Genomic DNA, 26,920 nt, shown 5'->3' with positions numbered 1-26,920 from the left:
CACAGCCCTAATCAAGAGACCGAGCAGCAGCACTGCTAGATTATATAAGTAGACCAAGGGGCTTGGTGGATAAAAAATGAAAACATTAAAATATAATAAAAACAAACAATTTTGCCCCTTGAAATTTAAGAAAATTTGGCCTTGTGTAAACCATTTTATCTGCTTTTCAATCTAGACCATTTAGTGGAAGGTCAGGAACACCTAAAGGAATGGTTGGCTATTCTGTCTCGTTACGATCCTATCATAACAGTTCCAAGTCTAGAATATATACATTTCCATGGTAAAGTAGCGCCTGTCTGCAAAATCAGGCCATTTATTACCTTAGTTAGCAAAAAGTAGATGAGATGTTAGAAGCACAAATTTAACAAATACTATTTTATTATTTACAAAATACATAGTGATTATAAGGGCACAGGTCACAAATTACAAACGGGAAAAGTACAGAGAAAAGTTGAGACAAATGCATTAAATGACAACAAGGTACCCATTAACGTGGAATCCATTTAGAATAAAACAGTTCTTTGTTAAAGTTAGACAAGGCCAAGAGGCGGTACCTTGTTGAGTAGAAAATGCCAGTTACCTAGAAATATACTTCTACCAAAAAGCAGAAAAGTGTTAGTAGTGTACCTAAATTAAGTCATAGCATATACAGGTCCAGTGTTCCACAGTACCACCATCGGTTTTAGGCAGGAATCTGCGAGAGACTTGACTGCCCATCTTGCTGGAAGAGGAAAGCCCCAGGACTGATTAACTTCCCTACCTTCCATAAAGCTTTGTTCAGGTGACTTTGGAATGTGGCGTCAAACACCCCATTCATTTCTGCTGCAAGTTCCCTCAGAACAGACACTGTGGACTCATCACTGGCATTCAGAATCCGCACAAAGAATTCATTCCACAGTTCACCACCTTTTAGCCTAAAAATATATAAAACCATTTTCATCAAGATTAGGCATATAGGAGTTAGAATTCTTTCTGTGTTTAACTCAGTGGTACATTTATGCACCAACATGATTTAAGGTAATACCTAACTCTAGGGTTAGAGATCATTCAAGTAGTGTCCTTTGAAAACCCAAGGTCAAACTACAAAAAAAAAAAGAAAAAAGAAAAAAGGCTACCATAGTGGGAAGAGCCATAATATAATGCACATAAAGGGAAAGAAAATCTTTCATCTGAATCTATAAATTTCCTCCACGTACTAAGATGCAGCATTTCTCTTCTACAAATAGAAGAAAGACGAAATTTGTCTCCTCTCTTCTAACTTTTCTAAAGTCTAGGTCATTAGAAAGACTACAGCTTCCTCTCTCCCCCCGCCCAGGGGTTTATTACCTTCACAACCTTCTCAGAAACCTAAGCTCAAGTGAAGTAACTACTGCTTAAGTCTATGATGTTTGCACCTTTTTTTTTTAAAGATCAGAGAAGCTTCTATTATTGTAAAAGGCAAGGCCGTTAGGAAACCCCACCTGACCCCACTTGCTTCTGTTTGTGTAAGACCCACCTAGGACCATAACCAACTGGAGATAACCTGAATCTATCCTATATGCCTTACATTATATTTTAAACCTATTTTGAAAGTACATGTTAGAGACAAATAAGATTGGCCAAATTCTGAATTAAATAAAGAAAAAAATACAATTCAATTGTTGGCAGGGGAAAATGGAGGTGAAGGGGTGTTAAATTTTCAACACTGATTTTTCTTTTCTTTAAGTGATAGATTGGTAAGCTTATTCTGCGAAGTTAATAGCTATGATAAGGTAAGGGAGAACATGGGATATTTAATAAGTATTATGAGCAGGCCTGAGGGAGTACTAAGGTTCTGAGACCAAGCAGCTGTTATTAAGAGAGCATTTACTTCCTCACCAAGGAGATTCAGTTCTCTGCTTTGGTTTCACCCATTCATTAAATAAATAATAGCCTAAAATTAGTATGTAATTTAGAAATTTAGCTTTCTTCAAGAGATGCTTATTAACTTTTGACAAAAGCTATTAAAAACGGCCATAAGACTAACACCAATTGATTAGAAAATTATTCTCATAAAATGTTTCTATTAAGCCTTCTAAATTGAGAGGCTTCCATACTCTAGTCACGGTTTATATGTCTATGATACATCTGGGTCCAGAATGATGTCCTGAAGTCCGAATAGCTAGATTCCCATTTTTAATGAACAATTCCTTTGTCCTGCACAAGGTGCTCCACTGATACTCTAATGAAAACTGGTTAAAATTAATGAAATCATGGCATTTGGACTATGAAACCAAGGCTGTCAAAGCAGAGAGCACCCAAGATAAAGAGAACATTATTTGGACAGGCAAAGACCCTGAAACCACCAATACTTACTCAGAAATATTTTGGCTAAGTCTCCAGAGGGACCCATCCCAGAAGACCTGCAGGTGTTCCTTGAACAATAGTAAATGTGCTAAATCTGCTATACCAAACAGATCTACCTGAAATCACAAAAAGCACCATCAGCTACAATCATTCTCTGCTATTGTCATGGCAATTTATTTATGTAGGAAGTTGACAGGTATCATAGTGCTTAGCTAAGTTTATTTTATGATATACATTTTAGTAGACTGTTCCTTATCCTTACAGTAAAGAGAGAAACTCCCCAAAGAAGTGATCAGTAGAGCCAACTCTAGGAATTATCCTAGAACAAAAGATGACAAATAGGGCTTCCCTGGTGGCACAGTGGTTGAGAGTCCGCCTGCTGATGCAGGGGACGTGGGTTCGTGCCCCGGTCCGGGAAGATCCCACATGCCGCGGAACGGCTGGGCCCGTGAGCCATGTCCGCTGAGCCTGCGCTCCGCAACGGGAGAGGCCACAAGAGTGAGAGGCCCACGTACCACAAAAAAAAAAAAAAAAGAAGACAAATATATCTGGACTGCCAAATTCAAATTTGTACACCTACTAAATTTGCATGGACTCTAGCTGTGATCTAAATGTGTTCTACATGACTAGTTCAGGGCTATGCTACATATTCAGTCAGCAAAATGCCATATATCCAGAGCTGAGTCAGAAGGGATTTCTGCATATAATGCCACCATATAAAACACTTTATATTTCTCCTAATGTCTTTTTATATACATTATTGCATTTAATCCTCACAAGAATTCTGATGTAAACAGAGCTGATTATTATCTTTATTTTACAGAGAAGATCACAGAAAATGATTTACAAAAGACAAGACAGATAACTGGTAGAAATGGCCCTGACACTTAGGTTACTGAGTTAGTCATGTGTCTGCACGTGTATGTGTAAATTCTTCAGTATTGTGACAGAAAAATGGTACATTTTGCTTGACTTGGTGATATCTGAAAACTAGGTCATCTGTTCCAGGAGAGACAATATCAGTAAACACTAGCTTTCCTGGCTTATCTAGGTAAGAAAGAGATTAAGAAGCCCTCTCCACATTTGCTCAAGCTTGTTTTACACTTACCTGGTAGGGAGAAGAACAGTTAGCCAGGATCTTTTGTCCTTCCAGGATCTGTACAGTCCGAAAGCCGCTGAGGTTAAAAACATCTAGCTGTGCCCTAAGGTCAACACTGTAGGAAAAGTCCACTATCTTCAAAGCTTGATCGTTCTTATTACAATCATAGGGATCGTGGATTCTAAGCCCAGATGTAAGAGAAGGAGGTAATAAAAATAGGCCATGAAAGAAACTGCATAGCTGGTCTTTAAAAAAAAAAGAAGAAAGAAAAAAAAGGAGGTACTGCAGGTGTGCCTTAGCTATGCCAATAGCTCCCTCCAGTGGTTAGTTATGAAAATGCACCTGTAAGAGCAGTGGCAGTATCCACCCAACTGGGGAACGTTAAGATGAGTTTAGTGACCCAAGCTATATCTAAGCCATTGTGCATGGCCACCACAGAACATTTATCAAGTTTCCATATTATATAAACTAAATACTGGAAGTAGACTGCAGGCCTCTGTCTTGCACTGAACATATTGACATATATAACAGCAATGATTTATACACTGACAAGAATTATGATGGAGGAAATTAAGCTTTGATAGATGTCACAGTCTTTCTTGTTTACTATTAGATTAGGCTTTCCGAGTGTCATTCAGATCCCTCCTTCCCAGAGTTTAACTGAAAACAACATAAGGCTGTTTTTTGGTAAAGTGATACCTTTACAAAATACTGTAAACCATCCTGTTTATATTAAATTAATACCATACTGTCTTCCTCTTATATGTGATTCCAATCCTGTTTCCTTACAAAAAAAAAAAAAGAGAGAAAAGAACTTTATAGCACTAATTCACTATTGATTTTCCTCAGGCTTATCTATTCCGTGTAATAAAGCTATTCTCCAAAGAGATATAGGAACTATTTATGTGAGGAAAAAATGGATTATTTTTGTGTTCCTTCTGTTTCTCTGCTTTCTCAGTTGGTGTTTTCAAATCCCTGATGGATATCAGTGGCAGGTCTTATATTCCTAAATATAGGCTTTGATTAATCCTATCACATATACCTCCACAGCACAGAATTATCTATTTTACTTTAAAATTTATGATTCCTTACTACAACTTGTTTTTGGCCATCATAAAACTATAATTCCCAAATGTTTTCAAAACTTGGGAGAGGTAGGAAAAATGTTTCTGAGAATAATAAAAAGAAGCAGGAAGGTCTCCTAGCTCTCTAATCATCCATTCACTGTTACCCTGGGCAAGACATTCCACTTTTTTGGATCTCATTTTACACACACACACACACAATGTAGAAACTGCATTAAATGATTTCAAAAGGCTCTTTCACACAGACATAGAGAATAGACTTGAGGATATGGGGAGGGGGAAGGGTAAGCTGGGATGAAGTGAGAGAGTAACATTGACATATATACACTACCAAATGTAAAATAGATAGCTAGTGGGAAGCAGCCGCATAGCACAGGGAGATCAGCTCACAGCTTTGTGACCACCCAGAGGAGTGGGATAAGGAGGGTGGGAGGGAGATGCAAGAGGGAGGGGATATGGGGATATATGTATACATGTAGCTGATTCACTTTGTTATACAGCAGAAACTAACACAACATTGTAAAGCAATTATACTCCAATAGAGATGTTAAAAAAAAAAAGGCTCTTTCAATTCCTTGTGCATCTATATGAAATTTCCTATCAAATTTGAAAAGTTGTGACAAAGTAAAAGGCAATGTCCCTTCAACACTATGTGGTTTCCTGGAGTCCTCTAGTGACTGAGAGAAGGATATTTGAATACACAGCATACAAATGCCTAATCCCAAAAAGGCTTAGAAAATCTCTTTGCTTACAATTTCCATGAAAAGTCCTGAGAACTCTAGCACTATCCTCTGAAATTTCAGTGCTGTGAAATAGAATGAAAATAAAAACTATACCTGGGGTTCTCACATTTGGAAACATATGGGGAGATATTTGGTGATCACAATGGCTGGGGGATTGTAACTTGTGTTTGGGTGAGAGGTAGTTACGGGGAAATAGATATAAAACATCCTGACATGCTTGGACCAGACCTGCACAAAGAATTATCTCATCCAAAGTACCTATGGTGCCCTGGATGAGAAATGCTGCTGTATTATGCCTGGGGAAGCCTTTAGGACTCTGCCATCTCAGGAAAGAAGGTAGGATGCTCTAGTTTTTTTGGTTATAACTGCAGAAATACATTGAAGGTTCTTTTAATTTCCATGCCAACTATGATTTAGAGTCTAATTCAGTTTCTTCTTACAGAATAAGTAGTCAGGAGAAATGTAAAGAATGATTCCAGCTTTTAGTGTACACGAATGACCTCAGAGAGAAAGTTAACTGCTTACCCAAGTCACAGGCTTGGGGCAGACAAAGCATCTTTAAACCAGACTGCTTCACTCAAATACCAAGAGATCAATGCCCATTATTAGACAGGTGTGTTGGTCCTCTAGTCCTTTCCATAAAACAAAAATTGTTGAGCATCTTTGCCTTGTTTATGCCTCAATGTTGTCTGTATTTTCTCAGTTCTTAGTATTTGGGCTTCATTTCTTATTTCCTGCTCTGTGCTCACCCCTTGAACCTGATGGCTAAACTGGATGTAATTTGAACACTAAGCCCCTTTTCTTGGCATGGTTTGCATTTGCACTCTGGTTTTACCTACTTCTCTTGGCAATTACCTCAATTTGGTGTGACTTAACCTTTGGCCTTTGAAACTGAGCAGTGCCTCAGTGTTGCTAGCATCCTTGCTAGCTCCGCACTGGTCCCACACAAAGAAAGACTAGACAATCTACTTCACATTTCCCCAAATATTCACATTTTACATCTCTTCTTGACAGGAATCATCACGATGGAGTCGTTAATTCTTTTTTTCTGGATTTTTTCATCAACGTGTTTTTTTTGGTTGAATTCTTTTAAACTATTCCCAGTGACTATTGACTTTTAGGTAGCAAATATTCTCTTAACGTACTGTGTTCATTAATATGGCATTTATCAAAAGGCAAAAGAGAATGGCAACTATCCATGTTTTACGACAAAGCTGACAGAATTATGAGAGAATGAAAAGGACCAACCTGTTTCTAAGAATCAGACTCCTTGGACTCAAGTCACCATGGACTATTTCTGCTTTGTGTAGTTTCTCCATCATTGTCAAGAGGTTACAAATAATCAACACTATCATTTCATGGGTAATAAATTCACTGTATTGAAGAAGATCCTGGAAATAGAAGGACAGAAAACTATTTCTTAATTTGGGGTGACTTATACTCAATACCTTGCTTACCACTGCCCTGTACTCTTCCTTGTTGTTCTCTATTAGAATGTCAGCTCCTTTGTAGGTTGGGTTTTTGTCCCATTTTTAATAATGCTGCTCTCCAATTAGATTGTTTATAAGGATTTAATGAAATAATGGATGAAGAGCATCAAGGGTGAGCCTGGCCCATAATAGGTACTCTATAAATGGTAGTTTTAAAATACCATCATTCCAACCATTTTGGAGAATTTGTATTACCATCAAAATTGCAGCAAAACCATCACTATGTTGTACACCTGAAACTAATATAACATTGTCTATCAACTATACTTCAATTTAAAAAGAGATGAGAAATAAAAAACTCGGAAACACTAAACTAAAAAAAGGCAGTAAAACTTTCTTAAGAACATTCCAAAGAATAAAATGATATATTGTGGGGAGTTCCCTGGTGGCCTAGTGGTTAGGATTCTGGGCTTTCACTGCCAAGGGCCTGGGTTCAATCCCTGGTTGGGGTACTGAGATCCCGCAAGCCGTGTGGTGTGGCCAAAAAAGATATATTGTGTTTGGGTTCCAAAAATGATCCAGGGGGAAAATATAGATAGAACAAGAGTGGCAAAAATAGACCTCTGGTTTCCATTCCTCACATAAGGAGCTTGGAAGTTACTACTGTCCTAACATGTAAAAAGCTGAGCCAGCTGAAAAATCAACAACTCCTTTAGGATCTGTAAGCATAGGGGGGCCCCACATTTTTGTGAACTTTACCTCCAGGAGCCAGACCAGGTTCTCACAGTAAATATCACAGAAAAATTCCCCTAGTGCTTCCAGCAGCGGGAGGGGGAAAAAGAACCATTTGAAATAGGCCACAGCACTCTGTTCTTTTTAACAAGGCCTGCCTTCAGGGGAAACTAGTTAACCAGAGCCTAACCTGCTGGGGCATTTTCAGAGCCTACCTGACCTGGGGAAGGGAAATACACAATTCCAGCCCACTCCAGCCATCTTGTCCTACCTAAGCCGGGTGGTGGCGGGTATGGGGGTAGGAAACTGAGAAACTTGTGAAGTTCACAGTCCAAAGGCATAGGCTCGCTGCAAAAGACGATGAATCATAGCACTGTACAACACCTTCCCTCCCCTTACACCTCATCATCATATTACTAAAGGCCTATTTACAGTAGCTCCTTTTACCCAGTACATCATGCCTGGCTATCAAGAAAAAATTACAAGGCATACCAAAAAGCAAAAAATGCAATTTGAACAAGGATCAAAACCAGACATGGCAGGGATGTTGGAATTACCAGACCAGGAATTTAAAACAAAAGTGGACATGAGCTGGTGATGGTCACAGTTAGATGACCAGGTCATTACACAATTCTGTCTATTTTTATATGTTTGAAAATTGACATAATAAAAAGTTAAAGGAGGTTCTTGGTCAAAATAACTTGGAAAAAGAAAACAATGCTTTAAACTCATAATTTAATTGGTCTATTTCTAGAAGATTAACAGGAATTCTGTACTAAATTCCTTTGCTAAATGGAGCACAAATCTCTCTACTTGAGGACTTTAAATGATATGTTTTCATATTATTGCAAACCTGAAGGGTGAAGCAGTTTATATATTGGTGCCAAACAATACAGCCATCTTGGTATTGATAACAGATACACAAATTATCACACTCCTCATTTAAACGTTCCTTTAACTTGAAGTTGATATAAAAGTCCCATGGGACAGGTTGGGAAGATACCTGTAAGAAAATATATTTTAAAAATAAGAGTCATTAGAATCTATGGTTATAGTTGGCAGAATGAAAACATTCCCTCCAGCCCTTCCTATATCCCAACAGAAATAATAGTAATGGGATATTTTAAAAGGTAGAAATCTATAATAAAGGATGGAGCAGCAGGAAATTCTGAAAGCTGGAAAGAGAATAATAAGAGGTAACAATCCACTTAACAGACCCAAGAAAGCTGATTCTAGCAGTGGAGAAAGCTGAAAGCAACCATATTTATACTACAAGACCATCTCCCTATAATATAAAACTGGTGGCACTAATTACCTATGGAAGTAAGGGTGAAGGTGGAGCTAAACCAGGGGTGGTTGAACTCTGTAAAGAGAACATCAGTCCCCAGACTCCCCTCCTGCTCCTGTAGCCCAGCCTAGCCCTGCCTCTCTCTCATTCTTGAAGACCAGAAGTTTATTCCTAGAGAATATAAAACAGAAGGGCTCTGGACTAGAGGACACCGTGCATTGTTGAGGGTGGGAATACCATATGGAGAAGAGGAAAAAGTTTATTATATGTCAAATGTTAGGATGCATCTTCCTGCCCCTCTACTCTCCAGACTAACTTCCCCATGCAGCTTTCAGGAGGCTAGCAGCCAGGATTACATGCTCTAGGCAGGAAACCAGAAATTTTCTCTAAGGAATCTGATAAGCTCAAAAGACCCAAAGATTGAGGATTTTCCAACAAAATGGCCAAGTGAGATCACTGTACAGTGAAGTCTACAGCTGTCAAGGTCCCACCATATAACAGAGATTTCAACTGGCTTTCTAGCATCCCACACTTAAATATGAAGAGACAGCCAAAGACTTGAAGAAAGCCTCTAATATGAAAGACAGAGATCAAAACAGACAAAAGGAAACAGATGATGCAGGGAGAAAAAAAAAATTAAAGTATCATTAATATACTCAGAGAGATAAGGAATATTTTATCTTTGAAACGAAGAACAGAATGCTACAAAGAAAGAACATTAAATACATGATAAAAGAAATGAAAAATCCAGTAAAAAGACTGAAAATAAAGTTGACAAAACATTCAGAAAGTAAAGCAAAAAGACAAAGAGAAAATAGGAGAAAAAAAGATAAGGTTTTTAAAGAATCTGTCCAGGAGACCCCAAATCCTAATAAAAGGAATTCTAGAATAAGTGAACAGAAAAGACTGGGGGGAAGAAATAATTTTTTCTTTGAAGATAATTTCTCAGAACTGAAGGAGTCTCCAGATTGAAATGGCCATCAAGTGCCTAGCATATGGGTGAAAATACACTTTCACCAAAGCATGTAATTGTGAAATTTCAGAATGCTGGGGACAAACGGAAGATCCTACAAGGATCCAGAGAGAGGGGGAAAAAAAAAATCACACAGAGAATGGCAAAAGATTTTAAAAGCAAGGTTAGAAGCCAAAAGCTAATGGAGCTTATCTTCAAAATTCTAAAGAAAAAAAGTTTTGAACCTAGAATTCTAATATCCAGCCAACCTACCAATCAAATAAAGATGTGGAATAAGAAATTTTTTGACATGCAAGGTTTCAAAAAATTTACATCCTATGCATCCTTTCTCAGGAAGCTACTAAAATATGAGGACCTAAACCAAGAAAGAAAAAGAAAATGGGATCCAACGTAACTAGGCATTCAATATAAAAAAGAGGTCATGTGAATCCCTGGAATGATGGTGAATGGAAATTTCAAGGTAATGTAGTGTGTGTGTGTGTGTACGTGTGTGTGTGTGTGTGTGTACGTGTCAAGCCTAGAATGTAACTTGTCCAGATTGGAGTGAGCCAAAAAATTTCAGATGTCCTCAAAAAGATAAAATTGATGTAACACCTGACATGTTTGGACACATTGAGAGATTTATACAATACCCTCTCATTTTTTTTTTTTTTGTGGTACGCGGGCCTCTCACTGCTGTGGCCTCTCCCGTCGCGGAGCACAGGCTCTGGACGCGCAGGCTCAGAGGCCATGGCTCACAGGCCCAGCTGCTCCGCGGCATGTGGGATCCTCCCGGACTGGGGCACGAACCCGCGTTCCCTGCATTGGCAGGCGGACTCTCAACAAATGCGCCACCAGGGAAGCCCTACCCTCTCATTTTTGATATCTCATCTTGGCATATAATGGTGAGTGATTTCTTTATGCATCACTGACTTTCCTATAAGGAAGCTTATAGACTATGAGAAGGATCTTATGGTACCATGGGGTCACAGTTACTGCTTCAACCAACATTATTTACAAAGAAATTGAAATGACAGAGAATCAGTCCCACCTTTATTATGGTTAACTCTGCAGAGTTTCTTGGCGTCACCCAGAATAATTTGTAGTCTTCACATATCAGGTATTGTTGTTTAATGCAATAATCCTCATTATCTGTTGAGAAGGTTTGATTCCATTTCAAAATCACTGTGAATATATATAGCCCCCTAGCTTTTACTTCCTGGCTTAAGGGCTAAAGGCACTCACTTTATATTTGCCAGTTAGTAGCATCTAGAATACTTTTCAAAATCATTTGTTAAAAACTGAAAGAGGGGATAAAAAAATTGAAAGAGGGGAAGACAGAATTCCATTGTTACTGGGACATGAACTTATCAATGTGTCAACTCCTATAATGTTGTTTCTTACATTCTAGAAATATTGATTGTACTTAAGCATCAAATTCAAGTACAAATAATCACTTATTTGTATACTGTCATACACAAAAGGACATGCATTCAACGATACTTACCTAATTCAATTTCCTTCTCTATTTCTAAATTAGGCATTGGTTTATCTTCTACAAAAAACTCTGTAGAGGTACTCAGCTCTGGTAGGGATTTTAGCAGCTGTCTGCGATACTGTGAACACCAGGGTGACTGAGTAGGGCTGTCTGCGGGAAAAAAAATGTTCAAAAAAAATTATTCCAAAACTTAAAATGGGTATTATAACAGAGGAGGGGGAAAAAAAAACCATGATTGCATGATCAATACTGCTAACCTAACAAGACTCATCTATCTCAGGTCTTTATGATACCGAATTCAGTTAGTACTCACCTATTCTAGAGATTTCACAATTTATGGCAACTTTTCTAGAGAAGAAATACTTATACCTCAGTTTGCTCTGATAAATAAGTGTTCACTGGACATGGATATAGATATTTGTTTACAAATGGTATATATGAACCTACCTGCAGTCTCACTAGTGAGCTCCAGTTTCTCAGGAATTTGAAGACATTTGATGGAGGAGGTGCTTGTAACTGAGGCAGAAGATCCAGAGAACCCAGAGGAGTGTGTGGCTTCACCGCTGTCTTCAATAATTGGGCTGAAAGAACCACAGATCAGTCAGTCCTCAAGGGGGTAATTTATATCAACTTATCTTTATTATACTTTTATTTGCTATTCAATAGCCTCAATTTTAAAGTCCATTATTTTCCTGAAAAAAAAAAAAGATTCATAATCAGAATCTAGGTAACTTTATCTACTCTGGTTGAAAATCAACGCCAAGCATTAAATTTATGTTTTATTAACCTAATCTATAGGAAATGCCTTCTTCTACGTCTATTCTAAACTGACTGAGAAAAACTAAGACACTAACTTCCTTCCTCTTTATCCTTTCTTTGGACTTTTTAACTCTTCAATAAGCAAAGGTCAAGAAAGAAAAAGCGAAATTATTCAAGGTGAATACATGCTAGAAAATGTGAAAAAAGTTTGAAAATACAGTTTTAAAAGTACAAAATGGCAAATTAAAGAATATTCCTGGGCTTCCCTGGTGGCGCAGTGGTTAAGAATCCGCCTGCCAATGCAGGGGACACGGGTTTGAACCCTGGTCCGGGAAGATCCCACATGCCGTGGAGCAACTAAGTCCGTGCGCCACAACTACTGAGCCCACATGCCACAACTACTGAAGCCCGTCCTGGAGCCCATGCTCCACAACAAGAGAAGCCACTGCAATAAGAAGCCACGTACCACAATGAAGAGTACCCCCACTCGCCACAACTAGAGAAAGCCCGCACACAGCAATGAAGACCCAAGGCAGCCAAAAATAAATAAATAAAATAAAATTTATAAAAAAGCAGCTTGCTCCTTAAAAAAAACACAAAAAACTATTCCTAAAACTGGAATAAGTTTGTTTAAATCAGGTGGCTTTTAAATATAGAGAGATCACAAGGCTTAGTCCCTGGCTCTCTATGCCATTCCCCCCCTCTTCTTTATTCATTTCCACCTCTCTATCAAAAGATATTTTAAATAACATGTCTCCAGTGGAGCCAGCATGGCTACCAGGAGGACGAGAAATTCGTGTCTCCTCAAAACTAGGGCACCTACCAGGCACTGGTGGGGGACCACAGACATCTCAGGGGACGGGAGAAACCCCCAGCCACCAGGTAGGATGTGAGGTGTGGGGGGAGTGAAGGAGGAAGAGAAGTGGAGGGGGACCGGACTGGCACCCCTGAGGGGCAGCTGGGGGAGGGTAAGGGATCCACCCCGAAAGGGGGAAACTGGGGAATCATTAGGAGGGCAGAGGATCAAAAGGGAGCATGGCCATGTTTCCACTGCCCACTTGGACCCCCAGGAACCTGCTGAGATCCTGGGCCTGATCCTCTCCCCACTGAGGCCCTCTCCAGACGCACGGGTCCTGAGGGAGTGGGAGGGAGGGAAGGGGGAGCAAAAGTAAAGGTTGGACTTCAGGGACCAACACCCCTGAGGGGTGTCTGGGGGAGGAGGAGTTCCTACACCCAGCAGGACCCACCCATGGTTAGGGGTCCAGTGGCCCAGTGGGGGGCGGGTGCGGGAGACCCTGGCAGAGACCATGGGGGAGGGGCATGAAGAAACGGAAGGTAACACGGCCAGTGCCTTCCCTGTCCACTTAGGCACTGGGAAGCCTGTTGGGGTCCAGGGCCTAATCCTCTGCCCTCAGAGCCTCCCTCCTGCCCCGGAGAGCCCAAGCCCTGCCCCTACACCCTCACTCAGGGCTCTACCTCCAAACTCCCGAATGCCACACTCTACAGGTCTTTCTTTCCACGTGCTGCCTACCCCCTTCTGTGCAGGTCCTAAGCAGAGGCCCCGCCCCATGCTTGAACGTTGTCCCGCCTTGGCCCCACCCCATGCTCAAACGTCACCCCCATGCCCTAGGTCCCGCCCCACCCTAAACCCCATCCCCGCCTAAACTCCTCCCCCAGAGTCAAGGCTTTTTTTCTTTTCTTTTCTTCTCTTTTAGATTGGGTTCTGTTTTACCTTGTTGATTCACTGCTGTTGATTCTTTTGTATTTTTATTTTTCTTAATAAACCTTTTATTATTCTAATTTTATTTTATTTTTTACACTTTATTAGTGATCTCTCCTTTTGGCTTCTTTCCCACCCCACCCCCCTTTTTTTCCTTTTTTTTCTGCTGCGGTTTTATTTTACCTTGTTGCAGTTGCTTCAATTAGTTTATTTTTCCTAATATATTTTTTATCTTTCTAATTTTATTTTGTTTTTTATTCTTTGATATTGTACTGCCCAGTTTTCTCTTTCTTTCTTCCTTTTTTTTATCCTGCCACAAAGCTTGCGGGATCTTGGTTCCCAGGCTGGAGGTCGGGCCTGAGCTCCTGTGATGGGAGCTCTGAGTCCAAACCACTGGACTAACAGAGAACCTCAGACTCCAGGGAATATCAATTGGAGTGAGGCCTCCTGGAGGTCCTCATCTCAGCACCAACACCTGGATATATCCAACTGCCTGCAAACTCCAGTGCTGGACGCCTCAGGCCAAACGACCAGTAAGACAGGAATACAACACCACCCATCAAAAAAAAAAAGAAAAAGAAAAAGGACAAAAAAACTTGTTACAGACGAAGGAGCAAGGTAAAAACCTACAAGACCAAATTAATGAAGACGAAATAGGCAACCTACTGGAAAACGAATTCAGAATAATGATAGTAAAGATGATCCAAAACCTCGGCAACAGCATGGAGAAAATACAAGAAACATTTAACAAGGATCTAGAAGAACTAAAGAGCAAACAGTGATGAACAACACAATTACTGAAATTAAAAATACTCTAGAAGGAATCAATAACAGAATAACTGAGACAGAAGAATGGGTAAGTGAGCTGGAAGATAAAATGGTGGAAATAACTGCCAGGGAGCAGAATAAAGAAAAAAGAATGGAGCTTCCCTGGTGGCGCAGTGGTTGAGAGTCCGCCTGCCGATGCAGGGGATGCGGGTTCATGCCCTGGTCCGGGAAGATCCCACATGCCGCGGAGTGGCTGGGCCCGTGAGCCATGGCCGCTGAGCCTGCGCGTCTGAAGCCTGTGCTCCGCAACGGGAGAGGCCATAACAGTGAGAGGCCCTCACACCAAAAAAAAAAAAAAAAAAAAAAAAGAATGAAAGAATTGAGGACATTCTCAGAGACTCTGGGACAACATTAAACACACCAACATTCGAATTATAGGGGTCCCAGAAGAAGAAGAGGAAAAGATAGGCTCTGAGAAAATATTTGAAGAGATTATAGTTGAAAACTTCCCTATCATGGGAAGGGAAATAGTCAATCAAGTCCAGGAAGCACAGAGAGTACCATACAGGATAAACCCAAAGAGAAACACGCCGAGACATATATTAATCAAACTATCAAAAATTAAATAAAAAGAAAAAATACTGAAAGCAGCAAGGGAAAAGCAACAAATAACATATAAAGGAATCCCCATAGGTTAACAGCTGATTTTTCAGCAGAAACTCTGCAAGCCAGAAGCGAGTGGCAGGATATATTTAAAGTGATAAAAGGGAAAAACCTACAACCAAGGTTACTCTACCCAGCAAGGACCTCATTCAGATTTGACAGAGAATTTAAAACATTTACAAACAAGCAAAAGTTAAGAGAATTCAGCACCACCAAACCAGCTTTACAACAAATGCTAAAGGAACTTCTCTAGGCAGGAAATGCAAGAGAAGGAAAAGACCTACAATAACAAACCCAACAATTAAGAAAATGGTAATAGGAAGATACATATCGATAATTACCTTAAATGTAAATGGTTTAAATGCTCCAACCAAAAGACACAGACTGGCTGAATGGATACAAAAACAAGACCCGTACATATGCTGCCTACAAGAGACCCACTTCAGACCTAGGGACTCATACAGACTGAAAGTGAGGGGATGGAAAAAGATATTCCATGCAAATGGAAATCAAAAGAAAGCTGGAGTAGCAATTTTCATATCAGACAAAATAGACTTTAAAATAAAGACTATTACAAGAGACAAAGAAGGACACTACATAATGATCAAGGGATCAATCTAAGAAGAAGCTATAACAATTGTAAATATTTATGCACCCAACATAGGAGCACCTCAATACAGAAGGCAAATGCTAACAGCCATAAAAGGGGAAATCCACAGTAACACAACAGTAGGGGACATTAACACCCCACTTTCACCCATGGACAGATCATCCAAAATGAAAATAAATAAGGAAACACAAGCTTTAAATGACACATTAAACAAGATGGACTTAATTGATATTTATAGGACATGCCATCCAAAAACAACAGAATACACTTTCTTCTCAAGTGCTCATGGAACATTCTCCAGGATAGGCTATATCCTGGGTCACAAATCAAGCCTTGGTAAATTTAAGAAAACTGAAATCATTATCAGGTATCTTTTCTGACCACAACGCTATGAGACTAGATATCAATTACAGGAAAAAAACTGTAAAAAATACAAACACATGGAGGCTAAACAATATGCTACTAAATAACCAAGAGATCACTGAAGAAATCAAAGAGGAAATCAAAAAATACCTAGAAACACAAGACACTGAAAACAAGATGACCCAAAACCTATGGGATGCAGCAAAAGCAGTTCTAAGAGGGAAGTTTATAGCAATACAATCCTACCTCAAGAAACAAGAAAAATCTCAAATAAACAACCTAACCTTACACCTAAAGCAATTAGAGAAAGAAGAGCCAAAAGACCCCAAAGTTAGCAGAAGGAAAGAAATCATAAAGGCCAGATCAGAAATAAACAAAAAAGAAATGAAAGAAACAATAGGAAAGATTAATAAAACTAAAAGCTGGTTCTTTGAGAAGATAAACAAAATCGATAAACCATTAGCCAGACTCATCAAGAAAAAAAGGGAGAAGACTCAAATCAATAGAATTAGAAATGAAAAAGAAGTAACAACTGACACTGCAGAAATACAAAGGATCATGAGAGATTACTACAAGCAACTATATGCCAATAAAATGGACAACCTGGAAGAAATGGACAAATTCTTAGAAAAGCACAACCTCCTGAGACTGAACCAGGAAGAAATAGGAAATATAAACAGACCAATCACAAGCACTGAAATTGAAACTGTGATTTAAAATCTTCCAACAAACAAAAGCCCAGGACCAGATGGCTTCACAGGCGAATTCTATCAAACATTTAGAGAAGAGCTAACACCTATCCTTCTCAAACTCTTCCAAAATATAGCAGAGGGAGGAACACTCCCAAACTCATTCTATGAGGCCACCAGCACCCTGATACCAAAATCAGACAAAGATGTCACAAAAAATGAAAATTACAGGCCAATATCTCTGATGAACATAGATGCAACATCCTCAACAAAATACTAGCAAACAGAATCCAATAGCACATTAGGAGGATCATACACCATGATCAAGTGGGGTTTATCCCAGGAATGCAAGGATTCTTCAATATATGCAAATCAATCAATGTGATACACCATATTAACAAATTGAAGGAGAAAAACCATATGATAATCTCAACAGATGCAGAAAAAGCTTTTGACAAAATTCCACACCCACTTATGATAAAAACTCTCCAGAAAGTAGGCACAGAGGGAACCTACCTCTACACAAAAGGCCATATATGACAAACCCACAGCCAACATCGCCCTCAGTGATGAAAAACTGAAACCATTTCCACTAAGATCAGGAACAAGACAAGGCTGCCCACTCTCACCACTATTATTCAACATAGTTTTGGAAGTTTTAGCCACAGCAATCAGAGAAGACCAAGAAATAACAGGAATCCAAATGGGAAAAGAAGTAAAATTGTTACTGTTTGCAGATGACATGATACTATACATAGAGAATCCTAAAGATGCTACCAGAAAACGACTAGAGCTAATCAATGAATTTGGTAGAGTAGCATGATACAAAATTAATGCACCGAAATCTCTTGCATTCCTATACACTAATGATGAAAACTCTGAAAGAGAAATTAAGGAAACACTCCTATTTACTACTGCAACAAAAAGAATAAAATACCTAGGAATAAACCTACCTAAGGAGACAAAGACCTGTATGCAGAAAACTATAAGACACTGATGAAAGAAATTAAAGATGATACAAACAGATGGAGAGATATACTATGTTCTTGGATTGGAAGAATCAACTTTGTGAAAATGACTATACTACCCAAAGCAATCTACAGATTCAATGTAATCCCTATCAAACTACCAATGGCATTTTTCACAGAACTAGAACAAAAAATTTCACAATTTGTACAGAAACACAAAAGACCCCAAATAGCCAAAACAATCTTGCAAAAGAAAAACAGAGCTGGAGGAATCAGGCTCCCTGACTTCAGACTATACTACAAAGCTACAGTAATCAAGACAGTATGGTACTGGCACAAAAACAGAAATATAGATCAATGGAACAGGACAAAAAGCCCAGAGATAAACCCACGCACACATGGTCACCTTATCTTTGCTTTGGGTAGTATAGTCATTTTCACAAAGTTGATTCTTCCAATCCAAGAACATAGGAGGCAGGAATGTAGAATGGAGAAAAGACAGCCTCTTTAATAAGTGGTGCTGGGAAAACTGGACAGCTACATGTAAAAGAATGAAATTAGAACACTCCCTAACACCATACACAAAAATAAACTCAAAATGGATTAAAGACCTAAATGTAAGGCCAGATACTATAAAACTCACAGAGGAAAACATAGGCAGAACACTCTATGACATAAATCACAGCAAGATCCTTTCTGACCCACCTCCTAGAGAAATGGAAATAAAAACAAAAATAAACAAATGGGACCTAATGAAACTTAAAAGCTTTTGTACAGCAAAGGAAACCATAAACAAGATGAAAAGACAACCCTCAGAATGGGAGAAAATAATTGTAAATGAAACACCTGACAAAAGATTAATCTCCAAAATATACGAGCAGCTCATGTAGCTCAATATCAAAAACACAAACAACCCAATCCAAAGATGGGCAGAAGACCTAAACAGACATTTCTCCAAAGAAGATATACAGATTGCCAAAAAACACATGAAAGAATGCTCAACATCACTAATCATTAGAGAAATGCAAATCAAAACTACAGTGAGGTATCACCTCACACCAGTCAGAATGGCTATCATCAAAATACCTACAAACAATAAATGCTGGAGAGGGTGTGGAGAAAAGGGAACCCTCTTGCACTGTTGGTGTCAATGTAAATTGATACAGCCACTATGGAGAACAGTATGGAGCTTCCTTTAAAAGCTAAAACTAGAATTCCTATATGACCCAGCAATCCCACTACTGGGCATATACCCTGAGAAAACCATAATTCAAAAAGAGTCATGTACCACAATGTTCAATGAAGCACTATTTACAATAGCCAGGACATGGAAGCAACCTAAGTGTCCACTGACAGATGAATGGATAAAGAAGATGTGGCACATATATACAATGGAATATTACTCAGCCATAAAAAGAAATGAAACTGAGTTATTTGTAGTGAGGTGGATGGACCTAGAGTCTGTCATACAAAGTGATACAAGTCAGAAAGAGAAAAATAGATGCTGTACGCTAACATATATATATGGAATCTAAAAGAAAAAAAAAAGGTTCTGATGAACCTAGGGGCAGGACACGAACAAAATCACAGATGTGGAGAGTGGACTTGGGGACATGGAGAAGGGGAAGGGTGGGCTGGGACGAGGTGGGAGAGTAGCACTGACACGAATACACTACCAAATGTAAAATAGATAGCTAGTGGGAAGCAGCTTCATGGCACAGGGAGATCAGCTCAGTGCTTTGCGACCACCTGGAGTGGTGGGATGGGGAGGGTGGGAGGGAGACGCAGGAGGGAGGGGATATGGGGATATATGTGTGCATGTAGCTGAGTCACTTTGTTGTACAGCAGAAACTAACACAACACTGTAAAGCAATTATACTCCAATAAAGATGTTAAAGAAAACCAAAAACATGTCTCTAATTGCCTATTTGAAATTAGCATCAACCTACTCTACCATTATTTTAACCTCAATATTAAAGGAAAAATAAATGCCTCGTCTCTAGCAATCAGGTACACTTTGCTGAGTTTTCTCAAAGATACCATATCCGGCAAAATTTACTTTTAACCCTTAGAATCAAATCAGATACTAAATCCCATTAACACTTTATCTGGAGGAGCCCAGCTGTCAGGTAAAGCACTTAGCACAGTACCCAGCAGGTAGTAAAAGCTTCATAATTGATTGCTATAACTGACAAGCACACACAGAATAAGAAAGCCCTCAAACAACCTGATTTGTACAACCTATAATCACCAGTCACCTCAGCTTCTTGATGCTGAGAGTTGGATTGTAGATAGTGCCACAAGCAGTTTGCTGGTCCTCAGAAGTCTTCACATCTAGGTCCTCTTCCTGCAACAGTCTCTCAGGATCAGAAGGGAGATCCTTCAAGGATATTATCTCATGAAAAGGAGTGGATGCAAAACGAGCTGCTCTAGCGAAGTCACAAGTGTCTTCTGGGTTAGGACAAATAGTTACATTCCTGAAACCTGTGATAATAGCATCCTCACTCAAGGGCTCAATTCCTGTAAATTCATCCTGAAAAACCACAAAAAACTTAGCTCAAACATTTCAGTGAGCATATGAATGGTCTATCTTTTTTAGTGAAAGAGATACATATTAGATAAGTGATTTTTAACACAGGGTGCAAAAGCATCATATCAGAATCTCTAGAGAAAGACAAATTTAAAAAGCACATCATTACATTTGAGGAAAAAGGTTTTGTATTATGAAAACAGCAAATTATATATCATCAAAAAATACACTGTGAGGATTTTCCATACAAAGGAAAAATACTGGACAATGTTTTTTTCCCAACCAATTTCACCTAGGAACTAGAGGACTAATGCTATTTTTCTTCTGGCTTTGGCCTAGAATATGTTCCAATAATCTGCTATCCTCCTAGCTTTTAAGTCTTTTTCTTTGACAAATGTTTAATTTCTATTTTATTTCTTAAAGGTAATTCATGATCATGGTAGAAAATATGGGAAAAAAAGTATAAAATAATGGAAAACATTTAAAATACACCTTTGTCGCCATAAAAAAAATACACCTTTGTCTTTAAAAGTAATACAGGTATATAGTTTTAAAAAGTCAACTAGTTTAAAAGGATATATAGTGAAAAAGTCTCCTTTCCACACTTGATTCCCCCTGACGTCTCCACTCCAGTTACTACTCCCCAGAGGCAACTGCTATGACCATATACATCTGGTAGGATACATGCACAAGCATATTCTATGCATTTAAAAAAGAGGTTTTAAAACAAGTGAAATTATAGCATCTATGCTAGTCTATATTATTCCTTCTCATTATATTTTTTAGTATATTTTCTGTGCTATTAAAAATTCTTTAGAAACATGATGGTAACATTGTGGGTTTATCAGAAGTTGACCTAATGTTTTAGGTTATCCCCTGTTTTTCACTGTCATAAAACTATTTTAAATATTCTTGTAGATTTAAATCTTTAAGAATATGTTAACTTTCTTAGGAATAATTCATAAAAGTAGAACTATCAGGTCAAAAAGGTAATTGAACACTAAGTGTCTTTATACATACCGCCCTCAGAGGGATTGTACCATTTTATACATTTACCTGAAGTACACAAAAGTGCCTATTTCATTTAACCCTTATAGATACTAGATATTAATTTTCTAAATCATTACCAATATGATATATACTCTGAATTTCTGACTCAACATTATTTAGTAGAGGTGAGACACATCTAGAAGAAACAATAAGTGAAACTAAAAAATTGTAAGATTAGAGTAAAATAGATGTCTGCAGTCTAAGAATACATTTTATGAAATTCTACTTATGGCCCTATTAGTTTAGACACTTTAAATTTTTTTTTTTGGTAGGGGAAAGAATCCTGGTAGGTACCTATTAACAAAATTCAAGTAAGAGGTTTAAGACAAAAAAACTAGATTGAGACTTACCCCTTTAATAATTTAGTCCATCCTTGAACAGCTGAACCTAGAACCACTACCTCCAAATCTAGCCTATCCATCTATTCTCTGGTGGTATTCTCCAGAACACAGTATGTAAAACTTACTCTTCTACATCATTATCTTTTCATAGCAGTCAGTGGACTACCTATATTAGAATTACCTGGGAAACTATTTAAAACAAATAAAAATACATGCTTGGGTTTTATCCCTGGAAATTCCAATTCAGTATAGTTGGAATGGGGCCTGACCACCTTTAGTCATAAATGGCTCCCGAGGTTCCTCTGGGTTGCTGGAAATTTTCTGTATCTTGACATGGGTGAAGACCGCACAGATATTCACATATATAAAAATTAATATTTGTGCAGTTTATGAATATAAAATATACCTCAATAAATAAGTAAACAAAAACATGTTTGAGTCATTCCCTAGGATGTGGAGAATATACTGTTTTAAATCAGTGTTTTAAATCACTGTAGCTACTGATCATGTCTCCCCTTAAAAGTCTTCAGATTAAACATACTCAGTTCCCTTCAATCTCAAGACAAGTTTCCAGATGCTGGTTTAAGACTTCAATGAAATGTCACTGATAAAGTTTATTTACTTTGTCTTGAATATCTACACAGGGTCTTTTTTTATCCTAAGTATTATCATGTCACTAGTCCACAGTGATTAAAATAAAACATTACTACAAAAAAAAAAGGTTCGTTCACATAACTCTTTCATTGCCAATGTTTCATAAACATTTTATAAGATCCTTGGCTTTCAAGGCAGTGATTTTTCCCCCACTTTAAAAAACTGAGATATAATTAACATACCCAAAACTTCACCCTTTAAAAGTGTGCATTTCAGTGGTTTTTAGTATATTCATAGGGCTTTGCAACCATCACCATCTAACTCCAGAACATCTTCATCACCTCAAAAAGAAACACCATATCCATTTGTAGTCACTTTCCAACCCACTCTCTCCCTAATCCCCTGGAAATCCCTAATCTACTTTCTGTCTTTATGGATTTGCCTATTCTGGACATTTCACATAAATGGAATCATACAATATGTGTTCTTTTGTGTGTGGCTTCATTTTAGCAGTGTTTTCAAGGTTCATTCATGTTGTAAGATATATCAGTACTTCATTCCTTCTTATGGCTGAATAATATTCCATTGTATGGATACACAACGTTTTGTTTATCCATGCATCAGTTGACGAACACTGGGCTGTTTCCAGTTTTTGGCTATTATGAAAAATGCTGCTATGAACATTCATGTAAAGCTTTTTGTGTGAAGATATGTTTTAAATTCTTTTGGATATATACCTAGGAGGGAATTGCTGGATCATATGGTAACTCTATGTTCAACATTTTGAAGAACTGCCAAACTGTTTTCCAAAGAGGATGCATCATTTCACATTCTCACCAGCAAAGTATGAGGGTTCTAGTTACTTCCCATCCTCACCAACACCTGTTGTCTTTTTGATTATAGCCATCCTAGAGCATGTGTGCAACATTTCACTGTGGTTTTGATTTTCATTCTCTGATAACAGATGGTTTTGAGCGTCTTTTCATGTGCTTATTTCAAGCCAATAATTTTCATTTTAACCCTAAACTTTTGTGAGAATTGAATGAAACTATCCACTAGTCCATTTATATAAACTTAGGGATATTGCTCCTTACACAAACATCTGGAGATACATCCTCATTTGAGGTGATGCTTTCTGAAGTTTTGAGAACTGCAAGGGGCCTTCGTTGGGCTAAAACCCGTGGGGGATCTGCAGAAGGACTGGAAAAAGACATATTTCATTCAGCAATTTTTCTCTTAACATAGATAACAGTAACCCCCTGTTTCATCCTCATTTATAATAATAGAAAACTTTTAATTGTCGAAACAAAACAAAACCAAAAAACCCCTCAAACCTGATAGTCTTTTTTTCTGAAAGAAGAAATTCATCAAAAATGGAGAAAGGTACACTGGAACCTATAGAAAGAGAGACTAAATTTACACTCTTAAGAGTAAATGCCCTACTCTTCAAGACAACTAGGTCAATTAACATTTTTGCTGTTTGAAAGCATAAAGACAATTTTGTTTATCTTTTATAATAAATAATTTCAAATATATAAAAGTAGACGTCATTTAATAACAATTACCTAAACATGGATGATCTTGTGTCATCTTTATTTCCCACTACTACTCCCCCAAACCTAACCCAATTCTGGATTATTTTGAAGCAAATACAAAACACCGTATCATTGCATATGTAAATATTTTAGTACATATTTCTTAAAGAGATAGCCTCTTTTTAAAAAGCATAATCTCAAAACATGATCATACCTATAGAATTAACAATTTCTGTATTCAAATATCCAGTCAGAGGTTTCACATTTTACCAAAACTTTCTAGAAAGTTTGAATTAGGAATGCAAAGTAGATTCATACACTGTGACTAGTTGAAATGCCTCTTAAATTGCTTTTATTTTATAGGGTTTTTGTTTTTGCTATTAATTTTTTATTTTAGAAACTGGGTTGTTTGCCCCATAATGCTGGATTTTTTGCCAATTATATTGTTTCACATGTTCTTCTATGCTTTGCATTTCCTATAAATTAATGGTTAGAATTAGAGGTTTAACCAGATTCTACTGAATTTTTTTAACTACTTATAGATGGATATTCATGTTTCTACCACTTTTAACATGTTTCTGAAAAGACAACAAATTTGAATATAAAATAGCTTTAGTTTTAAGCTTTCCCCCTCATTCTTCCAAAAAACCACTTTCCACTCTTGGCTGCTGGGTACTACTGATATGCTTAGCTAGAGTACACTAACTAAAGTGGAAGATTATTTTGTAGTTAGTATAAATTTAAATTACATTTAAACCAAATATTTTAAAGCAATGAGTTATTTTATAAAAATATTCTTTCAAATGTCTAACATATCTTGAATCATATGCTTATAACTGAATTCCATGATTCAAATATAACAGTACCTTAGTCCCTCTCTCTGCTTTCTTTCAAATCCTTTTACCACAATCAAGAAAAGTATTTACACTTATTACATAATGCCTTTGTATCAGTAAGTTCTTCATGAGATTGTCAAATAAAACTCACTTTTAGAATGAGGCTGTTCTTGCCAAATGTTTTCTGCAAGTGAAGTTTCCCTGTGAAGAAATTTGTTTTAAAACATGTGCTTAGTACCCACAGAAAGAATTATTTAATCCTTAAAAGTCCAAGAGGTCTTTTTATTAAATATAATCTTCTTCACTCTAAGATAAAGAAAATATTCTAGTACCATTAAACCAAATTCTTTAAGATAGAACCTTCAGTCATTAAAATTGTCATAGAATTATATTTGATAACAGATGTTAAGTTACATTAACAGTATAAGCAGATTACAAAATGGTAAGCTTTCATTTTTATAAAACAAAACCAAAACAACAAATAAGAATATACCAATGTTAATACTAGTCATCTCTTGGTAGTAGAAATGGGTGGTATTATCATTTAAAAAATTATTTGGTTGTTTTTATAAGAAACATGTATTTTTTTTAATGGAAAAAAGCCAGCACCCAGACCTCCCTCATCAGCATCAAAGCTTATGTTGTGACAAAGACTTGGAAAAATCATGTCTCAATACTATAAAAGTTAAGGAGACTTCAAGTCACTAGAGAGTCAAAGGTCAGTTCTAGATGCCCTCCTATAAGCACCATCCCTCCCACCAATGCGGTCCTACCTGGCACAAGAGTTTACTGGGCAAACAGAATTGCATAGAGCCATTCCTGGTATTTCCTGAGACTCTGAAACAATTCGCAGTTCAGCTGTCTCCTTTGTAGACATCTTCTCTTCTTGCTATTTGCATTAAATAAACAAAATCAATGTGTCCCTACTATATAGAAAATGCTACCTATTCTCAAGTTTTAGTGCCAAAATTAACTTTACTATACTCTTCCCCTAGACATATATTAACCATATAAAATGTCTGTACCACAAAAGTTCTTCCCAATAATTTATGTTCCCAGTATAAACTGGTACTGTTGTACTCAACTGAGTAGTGGCACGGAAATACACACTAAATTTCTTTAGCTAATCTCATTTTAATGGAACATAACTAGAATAAAAATCTAAAGTAAGAAGTAACAGAATAGTGATTTAGAGTATAACTAAGAAGTCAATAGTCAATAAATTGCATCACTTATATGCCACAAATTCCATTTGAAGTCACCTGTTAAAATTACTTTCCTGCTCAACTTTACTGATACTAATAGCAAAGAAACTATCAGAAACTGAGTGGGTCTGACAGGACTTTTTACTTTCTATATTTTTATATTGTTTAAATTTGTTTCAATAAGCATTAGTTGTATGTATTGAAAAAGAGAATGACCTGATCACTTGCTCTTTCTTGCTGAGTAGTTTGGATTTCTTTTAGCTTCTTCTCCATCTCTTCAATCTGCTTCTGCATTTCTGCTCTCTTCTCTGCACTGGTCAGTAGCTCAGCTAGAAACAGTGAAGTTGGCTGAGGCATTACTCCTCATAGCAATTTATCCTGTCAAAAACTGTCTTTGGGGCTCATGTCCTCAACGTATGTTAATATTACAGATGAGAATGATACAAATGGAGCAAAGCCCTCAACTTGAGGTCTAGGTCTCTATTATTATTATTATTATTTTTTTGCAGTACACGGGCCTCTCACTGTTGTGGCCTCTCCCGTTGTGGAGCACAGGCTCTGGATGCGCAGGCTCAGCGGCCATGGCTCACGGGCCCAGCCGCTCCGCGGCATGTGGGATCTTCCCGCACCAGGGCACGAACCCGTGTCCCCTGCATCGGCAGGCGGACTCTCAACCACTGCGCCACCAGGGAAGCCCCAAGGTCTCTATTATTTATTCAGTCAATAAAAAATAGAATATCTATTATGTGCCAAGCACAACTTTAAGAATTTACGTTTTAGTGGTACATAATACAAAGTCCTTGGTCATGTGATGCTAACGTTCAATTTGGGACAAACACAGAAATTAACAAGAAAAATCAGTTTTAAAAATAAAACTAAATAGGTGATGTGAGAATGTGTCACTGGGTAGGGGGATGGAGGTCAGGGGCTACTTAAGACCAGAGATCAGGGAAGATCATCTAAGAAAGTTACATTAGAAAGCTGTAACCTGGATGACAAGGGGCCAGTCATATAAAGATCTGGGGAAAGATTTTAGGCCAAAGGACTAGCTGGCACAAAGGCCCTAATGCAGGAACAAGATTATTGTGTTCAAGGATTCAAAAGAAGGCCAACATGGTTGTAGCACAGATAGAGGGA

The 26,920-nt window shown here is 37.9% G+C and overlaps 1 protein-coding gene across 1 annotated transcript in view; it reads right to left on the bottom strand.

The window, feature by feature from the left end:
• Positions 1–235: 235 nt before the first annotated feature.
• The window catches only part of BUB1B (BUB1 mitotic checkpoint serine/threonine kinase B), a 57,909-nt gene continuing 31,224 nt past the window's right edge, over positions 236–26,920 (bottom strand). Inside the window, exons 10-23 of the mRNA XM_079914100.1 lie at positions 26,000–26,112; positions 25,352–25,467; positions 24,730–24,779; positions 23,542–23,602; positions 23,302–23,407; positions 19,951–20,225; positions 11,600–11,733; positions 11,162–11,302; positions 10,706–10,806; positions 8,268–8,417; positions 6,501–6,643; positions 3,434–3,605; positions 2,335–2,441; positions 236–914 (exon numbers count right to left, since the gene is read on the bottom strand). Coding sequence (XP_079770226.1) covers positions 683–914; positions 2,335–2,441; positions 3,434–3,605; positions 6,501–6,643; positions 8,268–8,417; positions 10,706–10,806; positions 11,162–11,302; positions 11,600–11,733; positions 19,951–20,225; positions 23,302–23,407; positions 23,542–23,602; positions 24,730–24,779; positions 25,352–25,467; positions 26,000–26,112 — 1,901 coding nt within the window. The 3' untranslated portion in view covers positions 236–682. The remainder of the gene's footprint in view (positions 915–2,334; positions 2,442–3,433; positions 3,606–6,500; positions 6,644–8,267; positions 8,418–10,705; positions 10,807–11,161; positions 11,303–11,599; positions 11,734–19,950; positions 20,226–23,301; positions 23,408–23,541; positions 23,603–24,729; positions 24,780–25,351; positions 25,468–25,999; positions 26,113–26,920) is intronic.

Source organism: Stenella coeruleoalba, assembly GCF_951394435.1.
Source record: "Stenella coeruleoalba genome assembly, chromosome: 2".
Taxonomy (NCBI): Eukaryota; Metazoa; Chordata; class Mammalia; order Artiodactyla; family Delphinidae; genus Stenella; species Stenella coeruleoalba.
The sequence above is the reverse complement of the archived record's forward strand: the minus strand, read 5'-3'. Positions and strand labels throughout refer to the sequence as shown.